At 38.2% G+C, this 18,533-nt stretch overlaps 1 protein-coding gene across 1 annotated transcript in view; it reads left to right on the plus strand.

The window, feature by feature from the left end:
- The window catches only part of LOC137502351 (uncharacterized), a 66,759-nt gene that overhangs the window by 17,591 nt on the left and 30,635 nt on the right, over positions 1–18,533 (plus strand). Inside the window, exon 4 of the mRNA XM_068229360.1 lies at positions 12,124–12,206. Within this exon, the coding sequence (XP_068085461.1) occupies positions 12,124–12,206 (83 nt within the window). The remainder of the gene's footprint in view (positions 1–12,123; positions 12,207–18,533) is intronic.

Consider the following 18,533-nt stretch of genomic DNA (forward strand, 5'->3'; position numbering starts at 1 on the left):
GCACCTCACACAATATATCGAAGACGGCTATGAAACCAACAAAGTCACTGGAGTAGTTTTTGTTGTCTTGACATCAGCCTACCATACAGTTAATCACCATATACTGCTTCGTAAAGTGCACAGTAGAACAAAGGACTACAAACTCACCCAAATTATTGAGTGCTTTCTGTAGAATTTTTTTTCAATTCCAAGGCCAGAGGAGTAGATGGAGGAACTTAAAGAATGGCCTTCCACAACGGAGTGTGCTAGCTCCTATAGGGAGCATGCACGGCCTCTCTTAGCGCCTCTAGCGGAAGAAATCGGTAACGTTTCGGTGATCTTGTCTTGAGCGGTCAATCCAGGCTGTGTAACTGTGGTAGTAGTACTGTATCAAAACGCCTAAATCAAATAGAAACTGTTGTGCAGTGAAATGCCACAACACACAAAGAAACACGCATGGAAAAGGAATCACATTTCACACATTTTCCTGGTCGTCCATAGGAATCGGACAGACGCAGGAAGTGTATTTCGGCTGTACGAAGAATAAATTAAGTACAGTACCTTATTTCATTTGTGAGGTAAATCACACACTTCATATCACACATTTCAAACATACCAGGTATGCCCAGTCAAGAACACGTTCAACACTTTGAACTGCACAGAAATGAAATCAGAAACACCTGCAAGACAAATTATCTACATCTGTTTTTCCTAGTTCATCGGTGGTAATAACAGCACCCTTGTCAGTTCTCGTCCACTCCTTGGGGAATAGATCTTCAGCCTTCTTCCCTTTCGCATATTTTACGGACCCTAGAAGATATAAATCTACACGAGCATTTAAATTTATTACATAATTAACAGCGATAATATTAGATACCAGATGTTTTCGAATTTGGTTTCCTCCATTCTTGTGGCGAATTTGTCTTACTAAATCCTGAATCAGAATTGCAGTACTGTATAATGGCACATACGTTTTTACAGTGTCCTCCGTCACCAGCCATACAGTCGCAGTTTGATTCAATACTGTTTCGTTGATTGTCAAGCTGTAATAGAAATTCGAAGTATTACAGACTTCACTGAATCACATGAAATTAAATTATAAAATATAATACTGTATGTTTAACAATATTGAGCTAACGAAATTACCTCAATTGTAACCTTGTACGGGCTTTTGCTAACCCTCGTCTGTCTTTTGTGACGAAGCCAGTAAGTGTTCAACTGGAAACAGTTCGTCTTTCTCCAGCTTGTAACACATGACCACTGTTAACTAGTTTCTGCGCTTTATTCACTGTTGATTTGCGACTATTTTGGAAGTGTATATACTCAAACCCATATTGTATTACAACTTCCATAGCACTACTTCATACCTTGACAACAAGATGCAACGACATTTTTTGCCGTAGCTATGACGTAAGTCTTCACTTCAGCGGAACGCACTCTCACCGTATTAATTCTCGGAACTCCGCTAGAGCGCTCTGTTACCAGTACCGCGCACGCTCCCTATACTCTTCAACATCTACACCAATGATCAGCCTCGCACATAAGGGACAAGGAGCTTTATTTATGCCGATGCTGTCACTCTGGCAGCTCAAGAGGAAACGTTTGAATTTGCAGAAGAGAAGCTTTTCCAAATTATATGTGGTTATTACCAAGAGAACCAACTAAAGCCAAACCCATCAAAAACACAAGTCTGTGCCTTCCACCTGAAAAATTGACAGACAGCAAGAAAATTGCAAGCGATTTGGGATGGTAAAATATTGAAACACGGCTTCACTCCCAAATATCTAGGCGTAGCTCTTGACCGAGCACTAACCTATAGAACACACTGTCTGAACAACAAAAGGAAAGTATTTGGAAGGAACAGTATTATCCGGAAATTATCAGGTTCAACATGGGTAGCGCATCCTCTCCTTTTAAGAACTTCAGCAATAGCTCTCTGTTATTCAGCAGCTGAATAGGCCTGCCCTGTCTGGTGTATATCTAGTCATGCTAATCAAGTGGATGTTGCCTTAAATGAGACCTGCAGACTTATTACAGGATGTTTGAGATCTACACCACTTGATAAAGTTTATTGTCTAGCAGGTATCCCACCTGTAGATATTTGCCATGAGTGTGCATCCAGAGTGGAGAAATCTAAAGCGCTGAACCTGACGACCCATAATTTATATGGGTACCAACCAGCAACCCAATGGCTCAGGTCAAGGGAAAATTTTCTCCATACAACTGAAAGCCTTACTGATCCACCATCGAATATCGGAGTGAATTCATGGCGTTCCAGATCCAGTCACCTTGCAGAATGGATGACACCTTCCGAGAGACTTCCTTCAGGACACGAGCGGAGCTGGTCAACATGGAAGATGCTCAACAGGTTGCGTTCAGGGGTTGGAAGAACAAAGACCAACATGAGAAAGTGGGGTTTTGTCTGTGACACCACTCTATGTGAATGTGGTGAAGAACAGACAATGAGCCATCATCTTGTTTGTAACTTGTGTCCAACTACTTGCTCTTTCCGGAATGTGATCAACACTACCGAGGAAGCATGTGAATTAGCCGCATATTGGTCTCACCACATTTCATTAAATTTGTATTTATGTAGAGCTTAATCACATTGTTACCTGCCATCATCAGATTTGTAATACACAATACCCGATCACGTTAAAAACCACTACCACACTGTTCATAGGACCCGCCTTAAACAACTCCTACCTCAACCCGCTCCTCTCCCTCTCCCCACCAGACATAACCTACCTCACTAAACTCTACCCGTTACTATTAGTCCTTAACATCTCATGAAATGTAGCTTCTCAACACGCTGTCCAAGGTGAGCCATATATACCGTATATTACATACACTTTAGCTTGTCCAGGTCCAATATACTTTAATACTTATAATGCCTTTGTTTTTATTTCGCTTGAGGCTGATTCAAATCCTTCCGATTGAACTGGGAAATTTTACTTCACCTGTGTTACATCAGAAGAGAAGATGGAAGAACAACCAATTTCCATTAACTGTTTCTTACTTTATAATTTTATTAATACTTCATTGTATAATTTTAACGAACACAGCAAGCCTTTCGATGCAACGAATGTAATGGGCAGGGAACGGATTTATATGTAAATACATATCTCTTTAGGAAGCTAATATTAATTATATTTTGCATTATCTTTACGAATCATGACGTGTGGATTTGAAAAATGGAGTATTCGTTTTACATATTTTGGAGTTTAGCACATACATTCCATATTCTTTGTCATTAAAAACCAATGTAGTCCATATTTCGGCTAAAAAGTATTAAATTTTATAAAACTAGCAGTCCTCTCAATAATGGAGAAAAATTAAAAATCTATATTAAAAAAAATAATATTTTAACTGGTGTGCAGGTCATTATTACGCCTGTCCACGTCTGGGCTGATAGAATAAGCTGATAAGCGGTGCGAAGAAAGAGAGTGGGTGAGCTCGGAAGTGGTGGAGATCAGTCTGTCAGTACTGTGACTATCTGAATCACACACCACTGATAAGCTGCATTACATAACATCGACTGTGTCTGTACCATAATTTCGTAACTAGGGAAATCTCATTCATCGACGAGGTGCTAGTGGTTTCCGGATTAATTCGTGATTCGGGCATTCCCTTTGATTGCTTCATAACCCCATATAGTTCACTAACAGCCATTCACTTTTTGAATTAGCAGTGAGACGGATCGTAGTGTTCTTGTACATTCAGTGTGTGCAGTTGTATATTGATATTCATTGAAGACATTAACGTTGTTACAATATGCGTAAAGTAGCTCAGTCAACGAGTTTAAAACTGAAAAGTTACATATCAGAATTTAAAGAAGATGGTTTATCAACTGACATTAAGATGTTATTTTGTAATTTGTGTCATTGTACAGTGACATCTACTCAAAACTTCCTTGTGCAACAGCACGTTTCAAGCAGTAAACCCCAGGCTAAAAAGCAACGAGATTCCAAGCAGAGACAGTTGTTCCTGACACAACCAGTAACTCCCAGTGTAACGTCCGAGTTCAACACCGATCTCTGCCGTGCTGTCATCTCTGCTCACGCCCGTCTCTTCAAGCTGAATAATTAGTGCTGCAGGGAATTTCTTGAGAAATATACTAAACGATCCATCCCGGATGAGGGAAATATTCCGTCCAGCCATATGCGATGAAACTGTTTGGAAGATACGGTCCAGTTTGGGTTTCCATTGATGAGACAACGGACAAAGAATGCAGGCTAATTGGCAATGTAATCATTGGTTTGTTAAGCGAAGATTATTGTAAACGGATTCTCTTACACTGTGATGTTCTAGAAATGTGCGATAACAAAACTATAGCAAAACTATTCAATGAGGCTCTGGCCACATGGCATTAAGTATAATAAAGTGTTACTTTTTATTAGCGATGCCGCACCTTATATGATAAAAGCCGGAGAAGCATTATGTGTTGTATATCTTAAGATGACTCATTTAACATGTGTAGCACTTACCTTTCATCCTGTGGCAGAAGTGGTATGAGGCAGTTACCCCAAAGTAAATTTATTGATTTCCTCAGTGAAAAATTTTTTTCTCACAGCCCACAGGAAAGTTCATTTAAAAAAAAATGTATCCAGATATTCCATTGCCGGCTAAGCCGATTCTAACTAGGTGGGGTACGTCGTTGCAAGCGGTTGAATATTATGTTGAATGTATAGACTATATTAAGAATGTTCTGCATGCCATGGACTCCGAAGATGCAGCCTCATTTGAAGCCGCGAAAACAGTCGTCTACGATACAAGTGTGAGCAATGACTTATGTTAAATTCAGTATAATTTTTCATGCATCACAAAAACACTGAAAAGTCTCCAAAACTTGCATCTCTCACTTTCTGAAAGTTGTGAAACTGTGAATAAAACTGTGGAACAACTAAATCGTAGTACAGGTAAAGTTGAAGATTTAGGAAACATGAAGATGGCCACTGTATTTTCAATGAACCCTGGATATGAAGAAATGACAAAGGTTGCTGCAATGCTGTGTGGAGATTTATGTGTAAAATTAACATTGGATTTAACCCCAGCAGATATTGTTAAGTTGAATTATGGCCCCATTACTTCCTCCGATGTTGAACGCAGTCTCAGTCAATATAAATCTGTCCTTAGAGATAATAGGGGAAGATTCACTTTCCAGCACTTAAAATAACATTTTGTAATCCATTGTTGTGGTAACAGAGCGTAAAAGATTCTGTTCTTCAAATATATTAAAATTAGAAATGCAACATTATGTTCCTTGTAGGTCTACTTTTTTTTTTAGCTTCTTTGAACTTTGATATTAAATAGAAATTAATGTTGTATGTGTAATTTTAAGTCCATATATAATTCCATATTTCAATAAAAATAACTAAATATATATGTACATATTTCAATAACTATTAGTACATATAAATCCGTTCCCTGGTAATGGGATACACTAACGCATATTTCTACCAAGTTCTTTACATGAACAGGGGGTTATCAACTAAAATTTCGTTTTCACTTTGAAGAAATTTGAAAAACAAGTGTCTTAAAAGACGGAAAATTTATCGCCAAAGATTCAAATGCAACCGTAAATATGACGTGTGATGATTCGAGTATTAGCACATAAACAGATGAACGAAAACAGTACGTCAAAGTGATTGCTGTAAGTTTTTTACTATTTTATTCAGTACACAGTGTAAATAAGCGTTTCAAGGTACTTCAATACGTCGATAACATGTCAAAACTTTTAAATATTTTATTGTTAAAAATGATGTGTGTATTTATGTATCATAACGTCAATTTTAATGCTCATGTCGTCTCTCAGTTGTGTGGTTAATGTATTTTATGGCTGATGATGATATTTAAATGTCGAAACTGGTACCGTTATTAAATAAACGTTGTAAATAATATCTTATACAACGCGTAATTAATATTGAAGAGGTTGAACCTATCTCTGTGATATGCACCTGCCAACCGTACGTGTCGCTCTGTATATGAAAGCTTTGACTAGCGGCGTAACGGCGAGGTAAACACAGCCAGTGCCTCAGTCGTGTTTGTCCTGTTATAGTGTGCAGAGTGTTGTCTCGTTGTGAACGTGACAACATAATGGCACAACAATGCCATTTGGACCCCGTTTTGCAGGGTAGAATACTCGGTCGCCTGGAAGCAGGCCAGACCCAGATCGAAGTCGCCGTATCCTTGAATGTGCCACAAAGTGTCATTTCCAGGCTTTCGAGACGATTATGAGACACAGGAGATGTTAGTCGTAGGCCAGTACCAGGTCGACCAAGGGTAACCACCCCACAGCACGACCGATATCTGACCTTAATCGCCCGACGAAATACTAATGCATCTGCAAGACAATTGTTGGCGGGCTTTCAGCTGTCTCACAGGCTGCTGTTTCCTGGCAAACTGTGTACTGGAGGCTCAAATCAGCAGCCTTGTTTACGCGACGTCCAGCGGTGTGCGTCCCGCTCATTCCGGCACAGAGACGGGCCCGTTTACTGTGGAGCCGTCAACAACAAAACTGGACCATGAATGAATGGAGGCATGTGCTCTTCACAGATGAATCTCACTTCAGTTTGCAGAATGATTCCCGTCGCACATTAATCTCTAGAGAACCGGGTAGGCGATAAAACCACAGGAACATTGTAGAACAGGACCAGTATGGTGGTGGTGGCGTCATGGTGTGGGGTGGCATCATATTGAATGGCCATACGGACCTGCGCATCTTCGTGGGTGGTCCGAGGAACACTGTTAACACTTTGAGAGACAAGGATGATGTACTGAGACCACATGTTCGACTCTTCACAGGTTTGGTTGGCCCAGACTTCCTCTTAATGGATGATAATGCCCGACCGCACCGCGTTGCTCTGGTGGATGAATTTCTGGCTGGGGAAGACATTCATCGCATGGACTGGCCAGCGAGTTCTGCGGATCTGAATCCTATAGAACATGCCTGGGATGCATTTCGCCTCCCCAATGCATCCCGTCAGCCTCGACCAATGACCCTTCACGACCTTTGGATTGCCCTTTCGGAGGAATGGCATCGATTTCAACAAGAGCTCTTTGACCATCTGATAGAGAGCATGCCATGTCGCTGCGAAGCATGTGTGGCCATTAGGGGTAACCATACACCCTATTAACAGCATATTTTTTGTGGAAGACATTGCGAAGTTTTGTTAGTAGCTATCACAGCCTTTCTGAAACTGGTTTTTTGGACATGTTGCGTGACATGGTGTGCAATTCAGCTTCCGTTAGTTCAGCAATCCGTCTGACATTCCTATCAGGCGGTATGGCCTCGTTTAATGATTATGCCTAACTTTTGGACACTAGTGTAGAAGTTTCACTGAACTTCAAGAAGTCATCTACATGCGGCGCAAGACATATCACTTGCTAGTAACTAAAACTACAAACGTTTATAGGTTGGTACGGACCAGTTCCATATGTCGGTGTCCGGTCCAAATTGGCGGCGTAAGGAACTGTTCAATGAGTTAATGCCAAGGCTGCTTCCTTCCCACTCCTAGCCCATTCCTATCACATCATTGCCATAAGACCTATCTGTGCCGGCGCACCATTTAGCAAGCTTGAAAATAGAAACTTTTTGGACATATACGAGGGTTGGAACTTTAATAGTAGCAAATATTCGATTACAACTCATGCAAAAGATATGAATGTTATACCATGATTTACTGTCCTTAAGAGTAGTCAACAGCATTGTGTGCATCTTGTTACCAACAATGTGGACATCATAGGATATCTATTGCAGCGCCTGTTATGTTGATAGTTCGAATGGAACAGTTTACTGCCTGACCAATCTCTGAAACAGTTCTGGAGCAAATGCCCCGAAGTGGTTCCTTCATATTGTGAATCAAGTCAAAGTCACAACGGCTTATAGTATACGGTACAGCAATTCCCTGTCCCATCGACCGAACAAATCAGCCACGTTTGCACTGTATTCGGCCGTGCGTTGTCGTGAAAAATAATGGGAAATATGTATTGATGGTATGTTGTGGGGGAACGTAGTGCATTAGGATGAGACCAGCACAGTCATACATGATTATAACTATAACATTTACATGCCTGGGGTTCTCACGAATTCTCAATCTTCTTTGCTTCCCGTAATGATGCCATTATTTAGATCAGCATTTCAGCTGTGGCTCATACCGTTTAGCCCATGTCTCATCCAGCATTACGATATTGTACAAGTAAGCCTCTTCTTCGTCCTTACAGTACTCCAAATGGTTACGAGCAGCATCGTATCGTAATCATTTCTGCATTTCCTTTAAATCACGCTGAACCCATTTTGATGACATTTTTCTCATGCCCAGGTGTTCCTTCTAATATGAAGCAATGTCATATTGGCTAACCCGGTGTCTTGGGCCAGCTCACATATCATATGACATCAACCAGTGTCCATTAACACGGCAAGAGCATGCACTTCTCCTTCACTGACACTAGGATGACCTGGCTGACGCACGTCTGCAACTGATTGGCGTCCTTCGTTAAAGGCTATGCACTTTCGCTGCAAGCTTGTAGAAGACCTTAAGCACACTCTAGTGCTGTACGACCTCTGGCACAATCAGTGTTGATCCAATTCCATTGTTCCTGTTTCTAAAACATCGTGACGCCACTGACTTAGATTGCCAGCTAACCCGAGGCTGTGTTCATTATGCCAGTTTACATGGGTGTGATATGAGAATGTATGCTCTGAGTTAAGGTAGGTATACAACTAACATGTTGTACCAGTAAATAGAGCCCGACTTTTTCATTTAATTTAAGATGGCATTAAGTATCTCTCAGCTAGGGGTTGGTACAGGAGGAAGGGTCCTATCTACAAGAAAACTTGAAAATTTACTACAGAATGAAGTTTTATTAAGATAAATTCATGTTGACTTGTATATCACCTTAATGCAGATATATGCCGTCTTCAACATCGCCTATCAGGTAACGCGTACTCCCAGGTCACCATGCGTAACTGCACTGGAACTCGTTCTGCAGGCCACTCTCGCTACGATGAAATGAAGCTGGTACACCCACGTCGGTCTGACATGGGGTCGAACTCGAGCATCTGAAGTTATAGGCGGTCTTCGTCGATGTTGTGGAGTAATCACTCGTCACTTTATTCACACGAGTGTCCTCAATTTCACAGCCCCTGACATATTTATTTGGCATCACTGTTTAACTTAATATTGTCGTGATATGCAGTCGATCTCTATTAATCCCTTGTAGATAGAATTTAAATATTCATTAAAGATAAAGATGCAGATAGCATATACTTCAGAAAGAAAGAAATCTCAGTTCATGAACATAAGTTAAGAAAAATAATGAAACTGAAGATTTTTCACACATTAGGCACAGTTCGTGGTGGCTTTCCAGTGAAATATGGGTGCACTTGACATAAAATGCAATATGCGACTGCTGAACAGTTTATCCAAAGACACTGCTGTCAGCCACGCACTAATTATTAAACACTTTGAAGACAGAAATAATGTTAGCAAGTACTATATAGTACTATAGTACTATACTATATACTATATACACAGTTTGAATTATCATTCAGAATTAATCACTTGTGTCGAAGCACACGAGTATGCATTTTTATAATCGGTAATCAACTGCATTTATGGTAGTGAAAATGTTTAAACACTTTCGTGAACACTCCTACTTAATCAAGAAATTAAGCTGAGTTTTAGGAAAATTCCACAGTTAATAATATAACGCAGTAGCGTGTCACCTTGAAATCCATAACACATGTTCGGAGACTAAGTTCCACAACGGTAACGTAATAAGAAACTAAGTTCCACAATCATAAAGACCTGTCACATCTCGAAGTTTCTACACGCGTATAGATTCTAAATTCAACTCGAATATCAGAACCTAAGTCCACTGTAATACTTGTTACATACGCGCACAGATTCTAAGTTCAACTCAACTGACAGAATGTAAGTCCACTATAAAGACTTTGTATAATTTGAATATATACTTGTCCCGACGAACAGCAATGATGCGGCGTGGGCTCCAGGCTGTGACTGAGTGATTTGGATCTATCCAGCCCGCCTTATATTCGGTTTGTGCTCTTACGTCATTAGATATCGTGGTATGTATGAAGTGGAATAGCTCGAGGATCCCTCGACAGATTTGCTTGAAACTCAGAATTAGACACGGTTCATGATCCTGTACAAAATGACGTATCTCTCGAGTAGATTCGATCATTATCACAGGAGTTTTGAAAATCTCCAAGTCGAAAATTTGAGAAGGTGTGACGTTTTCTTCTGGAACACGCCAGTCCATGCCGGGCAACACGTGGCATGTCCGGCGCGTAGCCTATCTTGCTCCTGCATCTACATCACTCACACACCTATAGCTAGTTCAAGCCGGCTCGCCTCGACGATGGTAAACAAACCAAGCTCGCAGTAAATACCTTGCGTGATGATTAAACAATATTGCTCTCAAAACATACGGCATGTACCGCTCGTAACCCATACAGTGTGCTGTCAGTGACACTATTAGATTCCATTTCATGGCGTCCTTCCTGCAATGTTGTCACTCTTAACGTTTCAACTATCTTATTTCCCGTACTTCAGTTCGCCTTCATTTTCTACAGCTAATTAAACATCATTTCTGTCTTCATCCACCTGTGGCCTACTTAATCTTCATATAACCAGTCCATTGAAAATATTTTATGGATATATCTGGAGAATCGCCTGTTTCAAGCATATTTCATCTCATGAAGTTAATATAGATTGTTTTTTAAAGCTTTGTTGTTGTGAAAAATGGTTGCCTTTCCGGTATAAAATATTACATTAAAGTCAATATAATTCTACATGTGCTCCGTGGCATATCCATAGATGCAGCCGATCCTGAAGAGACTCATCTGAGATGAATTGAGCCTTGAGGTTTTCCAGGGAAGTGTTACCCATGTGCTTTGGAGCCTTGATTTTTCTTGCTGCACTTGCTACACAGGACAATGGGAGTTTCTTCTCTTTCGCTGGTTGTTGTTTTCAGAATATACGGCATTAGGTTACTGTATTTAGTAAGGTTTAGATTGATGAATTCATTTCAATATTGCTCTATTGAAGAAATAATCAATGACATTTAACTACATTGAATCCTTTCACCTTTGTTAGAACAGTGAAAGGTTGACTTATGAGGAAACGATGTGTAAGGTTTCTCTCTTTCAAAAAACCTGAGAGAGAACATTAAACTGACATTGCATACAAAGTCAAGTACAGACTACTTCAGTTGAATGATCATTTAAAGAAAGGTTAGGCTGTTCTGGTCATGAATATGAAACATACTAGGTAGTTTTAAACTCTCTGAACAGAGTCCTTTTAAGACGAAACCAAAACCTGTGGCTCTGTATCTCTGATGAATACTACCCTTTCATGCGTCCCTTGCTCATCCTGATGGCCTGCAGTTTATAAGTCGGTGTGTGGTGACCAAATCAAATTTTCTTCGCCATTATTCTTGGCTTTCTAGGCTAAGGACTCTACCTCTCTATCAATTAACAACTTCTTTGTTCTCAGACAGCCTGACTGGACCAGCAACTAGCCGTCATATTCTGATAGTAATCTCTGACTTGTCTAGCATTGAATTGTGAAATATGAATGTTAATATTGTAAGTGTATGTTAATAAAGCCTTCAGATTGTCTATAGTCAATGAAAAGTCCATCAACTGACTGTTGTACGAACTTGAACATGGTAGGCAAGAGATCGACCTTTCTCAGGTTAACATCCAATGTATGTCTGACAATCAGAGTCATCCGTGGGAACACGAGAAACAAACGCGTGACCAGTCATTTAAGAACACATAAGAGGATGAACATGATGACAGGAGTTGTAGGAAGCTAAGAAAGAAATTGCAGAGATTACTGTCATCCGTCAAGTGTTTCTTCTTCTTTTGCTCCCTCTTCCAGTGCTGTCCTCTTTATCTTGTTATGATTTCCTTTTCTTGTTCCTGTTCTTCATATAATATTGACTTGCCACTTGTTTGCTTGTTTCCTTTTTAGACCGGGAGAAAAAATTTATAATTTTATTGTGCAACTATGCCATTTCTTTTGTCAACTATGTCATGTCTATTTATAAACTTTTACTCTAGTTATCTGTTTACTCATTATTTTTTACTTTGTTTTGCATGATTTTTCCTTACAGCCTTCCAGCGATATTAAGAATGAAGTAACTGTAGATGAACACACAGTAGGCCAGTTGGTCGCTTGTTTCAAAGAAGAAGACAAGTAAGTACTGTTTAGTTTAATTAGACTTTACACCCCTAATCCTCGACAATATGGATTTTGCTATTGATATGTTAAGTAGCTCCCTCTGCAGACAAGACGTGGAGTGAAGTCCTCGATATCCCAATATGTTGGGTTCAAGGCGAACACAGGTCCATCCAGATCATTCTCGAAATCTGTCTCCTGTACTTCACTCATGGTTTGAACTTGTTGGTTTGATCATGGCTCGTGAGAAATTTCCACAAAATTAAAATAAGTCTGCCTGTGGAATCTAGTGATCAGCACGCCGTCTAGTTGGCACCATCAATAAATTATTAAACAAATTAATTTAAAACACCACCTAATCGATACTTTATTTCTTATATTTTTCCCAATTATAAAAAATCATATACAGAACATGTTTCGACCACTTATTGGTCATTTCAGCTGTCTTTAAATAGCTTAGATGAAAAAATTTGATTAGTAAGTAGGTTAAAATCTTAAAGTATCGATTAGGTGGTGTTTTAAATTAATTTGTTTAATACATTTTTTATTGAATTCATCGATGCGGTCATGAAGTGGACAGTTTGCAATACGAATGCTAACTAGCAAGAAATAGTGCAAACATCTATCAAAAACTAGAGATGAAACTTCCAAAAGTAAGTGAAGACATAACATTTCTTAAAGAATGCCTCAACCTGATTCCAAAATTTTTAAAATGGGCTCAATAAACAGCATACGTACTGTATTACAGATTACAACACAAATAAAAATCAACCGTCTTTGGATTAAAAGAGGAATCAAATTTATATACAGGAAGAACTTCCTTGACAGGGAACTTTATGTAGCGCACCTTTCAGCTTCAACAAACCTAGTACTGCTAGAATGACATTCTGTACAAAAATACAGTAGAGATAAAATAGAGAGTCGAACGGAAAAGAAACAGTTCACATTAAATAAGAAACTAGAAAATCTAAAAAACAATGCCCCAGCAAAACAAAATACACCACAGCTTAAGGCACCCTTTAATAATGATAGACTCCCACCTCCTGTCAAAAATTTGTCGAACACGACCTTCACAGAACAAGAATGACAAATGTTAGGAGAAGGACCAAATCACAATTCGCATAGTATCAATAAAAGTCAAGAACTAACTCAAACGTTAGTAGAAATGGAAACGGCCAAACAGACCCTACCAATCAATATTGAAAATGATCTAAGGTATGAAGCTAGGAAAAAAATCCCTCTGTAACTAAAGGACTAGAATCTAATTCCGACAATTCAAAGATAGAGAACTTCAACGTAAAATTAGACAAATTAATGTTGTAACGAAGCCAATAAAGGAGATATAGTTGTAATAATAAACAAAACCGAATTCATTAAGAAAACATACTTTTTTCAATAACAGCCAATTTAAGGTCATTGGAAAGACACCACCCTAAAAGTACAAAGAAACTTGAAAGGACTACTAAAGCAAAGTAACTTCCTCTTAAACAGCCAAGAAATACAGAAGCACATAAATATGAACCCAGGACTTCCCAGAGCAAGGGTTATGCCTAAACTACATAAAAAATGACATACTTAATAGACCGGTAATTAACTTTCCGAAAAGTCCACATACAAAACCTCTCAATTCATTCATAAATTTTAAACTCAAAATTACATCTTTTACACCAAAACATCGATAAAACACTCCAAGGATTTTGCAAGGCTGTTAAAGACCTCAAATAAACTTCTTCCCATGCACCAAGTTATTTTGACATTAAAGATATATATACTAAAATTCCCAAAAAATACATCATTAAGATTATAAGAAGGAACCTCTTGGAACAGAAACTAATTAGTAAACCGGAAATAGAAAATTGTATGATTATCCTGGAATTCGTACTGAACCATAATTTCATTTCTTTCTATAATAGAATATATCAGCAAAATGGGCTCCATATGCGAGCTCCGGCTTCAGGGATTTAGCTAATATATACCTCGATTACCTAGAACACACTCAGATTGTAGGCCACATTAAAGGACTAGATCTCTGGATACGATATGTTGATGATACTTATGCCATAATAAATAAAGAACAGTCACAACCTTCTAAGTACCTTAAATAACTTAGGCCCAAACATTAAATTTACGATGAATATTGAATTTTCACGACCGCATTGTAATCGAAACAGACTTTCAACGTATTAGGTCGTGTTACGTACATGTAGTACGTGTTGAAGAGATGTTAAGTACAGAACAAAAATGGCCAGCCGGACACCAGTGGCACCCCTGCCAGACCTGTAGCTCAGATCCATTCAAACAGAACAAAGATGGCCTAGGCCACCATAGCTCAATTGGTAGAGCAACTGACGCAAAATCGGGAGGTAGTGGGTTCGGATCCCACTGGTGTCCGGCTGGCCATTTTTGTTCTGTACTTAACATCTCTTCGACACATACTACATGTACATAACACGACCTAATACGTTGAAAGTCTGTTTCGATTAAATTTACGGTAGAAGAAGAAGAAGAAGGCATTCTCATTTTTCAAGACATCCAAACAATCCGGGAAAACAACAAGTTCCATTTTAGAATACACAGAAAACCCACTTTTACACCGACCAAACTACAAAGCGACTCCTTACATACTATTTCACAAAAGAAACTCTCTTTTGTAAACATGGCCTTTGAAATTCCATGAAAAGAAAAAGACAGGAAGGAGGAACTAGCTTATGTCCGCCAGCAATCCCTTTTTAACAGTTATAGTTTGAAGTACATCAATAAAATCATTACTAAGTGCAAATATCAACAACAAATAAAACGGAAGAGGCAATCAGAGAAAGTGAAGTGGTACGTCAAATTCATCTTTAATAACCTGAGGATTTACGAGATAACGAACTTGTATAAGAAACACAACATCAAAGTAGCATACTAAACTAACAAGGACATGAAACAAAGATTATTCAATCATAACGAGATCAATAAATTTAAGGAGGACGAATTTCAGGAGTGAGGCATTGATAAGTTAATATGCAAACAGTGTAAAAAAACATATGTAGGACAGTTAGGGAGAAGCTTTACAACTAGATATCAGGAGCATGTTAATGCAGAGAAGTACAGGACGTTCTTTGCTATGGGAGCTCATATGAAAGAGGCAAGCCATAAATTCACTAACATTAAGCAAGATCTTCAAATCATTAGAAGGATTATAAAGGAAGTCTCATGAACAACCTAGAAAATATCCACATTTTGTCGACAAATTAGAAATTAAAGAACGGAATTTAAACGGAATGAATGACCAAAATAACCTCCTACATGAGCATATAAGTAAATACGTAGAATGGGTAAACAGAAGGCAAATCAGACAAACAAGTGAAATAACCAAACATGACATCACGGAAGCACAGAATACGACACGACCTTGCTTCCCCTCTCTCTGGCAAATAGTATAAACAAACAAACTTAGACAAATAGCTATAACACTAGGTCGTGTACACGAAAACAGTCCCAAGGCGGTGAAGTATAAACACCGTTCCAGAAAGGTGAGATTAAACCTCTTTACGAGGTCAAACTAAATTAGAACAATTTCGTTTAATGACACATTTTAACATTTTACGATATTTCTGCTGGTTGCAGATCGTTAGGCAAGCTGCCCAAACCTGAAGTCCGCTATTTGACACAACTCAATAGAGAAGTCACCATAGGACATTTGTATATTAACATTTCAACACAACAGACAATCAGTAAGAAACTTGAAGACTGTTATACACATCAATTTCAACATAAGCAAGATCAAGCCACCTAGTGTTTTTATAAAAAGTGCCCATACAGACGACTTAAGATTTTTTGAATATGTTCAATTAGGAAATAAGTTTTTATATTACCATAGACGCAAATTGCATTTTAAGTACCTTTTTACACACCGCATCAGTAAAATCCCCCACTTATTTTCCCTCTCCCCTCCCAAATTTCAATTGCTTTAAGCAATATATATGTTTTCAATGCCTTTGCTGGCAGGACCTAGTGTTTACAGTGCACTATGTCTTCTGGTATGGGCTAGAGCAATTTTGTTACTTTCATTGATCTGTCTCTGTCTTATCCTTGACTTTGACAATGTGAAAGTGACTGAGGTATGAGCGATGCTAGTAATGCCATTCCTTATGCAGCCAGTCCCTGCTATGAATGGTGTGAAAATGTTGCTCATAGGGTCGGTTGGTGCATGCATTTCAGTGGGCTTGGCAGACTGATTGTAATAGCAAAATCTGGCTTGGTGAGGAAAGCAACGGGAAACTACCTCACTCCTCTTTCCCTAGTATGCCTCTTCAGTGATGCCTAGGCCATCTATGACAGCTGATGGCAGAGCTGTTGAGGATCCAACCAGCCTTAGGGCTGAAGACTGAACAACAACATATGTTTTCATGGGAAAGTAATTTAAGATTTTAATGTACTTACTAATCAAATTGTTTAGTCTAAGGTATGAAAAGAGAGCTGAAGATGATCATTAAGTAGTCAGAACATGTTCCGTATATGATAAATTTTTATAATTGTGCCAAAAGGCAAGAAATAGGTGGTGTTTTAAATTAATTTATTTATTGATTGGATTCATCGATATGATCATGAAGTGGACAGGCTCAATAGTTGGCAGTGCTCCGTTTCTTAGCCAGTGCAAGATGTTGGCTGCACGTTTTGCTAATGGAACTAGGTAGATGGTGTAACGTTTAATGCTGACAGGGGCGTAATGGAAGGCAACCTGAGGGAATAGGAGTTGAACTTGTAGTTCTGTACATGATGGTGTGTATACATTGTTTATATGGGACTAGGGATGTGGTGTAAGGCCTAACACATTTGAATTGCTTATATGGACGTAATGGAGGTCGATCCCAGAGCTGAGCGACCACGGAGATACTCACATGTTGATTTTTAACTTTTTGAGCTTATAAATTTGAACTTCAGAGACATCTAATTCCATACCATAATGTTTACATCACTTAGAGATTAAAGCTTTGGCTTCAGAATTTGAAAAATATTTTGAAAGATAGCTATCAAGTCTGTGTAGGCTAAATTAAGAGATGAGCGCTCCACTGTCATCAGCCTAAGGGGCAGATCTAAGGATCACTGAACAGAGGTGATGTTGAAACATTGCAGACTAACTTAGGCTGAGTAGCTTAGGTGGTAGAGCACTAGCTTTTTGAGTCTTGAAATACTGCATGGCCATCAGCCTAAAAGGCTGATCTAAGAATGATGGAAGTGAACTTAGAAACTTAGTAGCATTAAAGTTATTTATTAAATGTGTCACCAACAGAGACACGCTCCAATTATATATGGCTTTTACAAATTATACACAAATCACACAAAAATTCCCAAAAGAAGAAAATATGAAAATGCTATGTAAATGAGGTAATGAAATGGACGAAACAGTATCTCATGTGCAGAAGTCTGTTACTACATTTAAAAAATAAATTGTAACCAAGTCATGTAAATATTATACATATAAACGAATCACTTTGACAAGTACAGTTCTTTTAATATATTTACATATGTATTATATTCATACACAAAATCAAGATCTATATGTTATTTATTAATGACGTTATTGTATGTTTCACACATATTGATAAACGGAGACTGGAGTTACGAACAATTGCCAAAATTTTAAATTTCCTTTTCTAACATTAAAGCATTAACAGTCTTATAGAGGTAAATTTCTTGAGCTATTATACGCCTACTGCCTAGCGATACTTATTTAAATTCATACAACAAAATTTCATACGAAACATAATTTGTAAAAGGAAATATAGTATTATTATTATAAGCAAATATCTTAAAAATCATTTCTGCACTCTTTCAACTTGATTTGGATAATATTTATAACATGAAGACCAAATTATACATGAATACTCAAGTTTGGATCAGGCAGTACTATTGAACAATAAGGTGAGTGCATACGTGTTAGTGAAATCTCTTGAATTTCTAATTAAAAAACCCAATTTCTTCTAGAAAACATTAACCATGGTATTAGTATGCTACTTGAAAGATAAATTTCTTGTAACAATTGCCTCTAAGTCATTAAGAGAGTGAACAACTTTGAATTCTTTATTACAAATTTTATATACATAGTTCAATGTATTTTTCTTATCTGAAATCTGAATGGAACAGAATTTATATTAAGTTGTAAACAGTTTTCAATACTCCATGTGTATGAGTAATCCAATTTATATTGTAATTTCAACATATCATCAACATTTTAAATCTCTTCATAAAGTTTTACATCATCGGTATATAATAAACATTGAGGAAATCTAATTCTAGAGGGCGAATCGTTAATATATAAAATACAGGATAAAGGGCCAAGGTTAGACCCTTCTGGTA

This window comes from Anabrus simplex, chromosome 10, assembly GCF_040414725.1.
Source record: "Anabrus simplex isolate iqAnaSimp1 chromosome 10, ASM4041472v1, whole genome shotgun sequence".
NCBI lineage: Eukaryota > Metazoa > Arthropoda > Insecta > Orthoptera > Tettigoniidae > Anabrus > Anabrus simplex.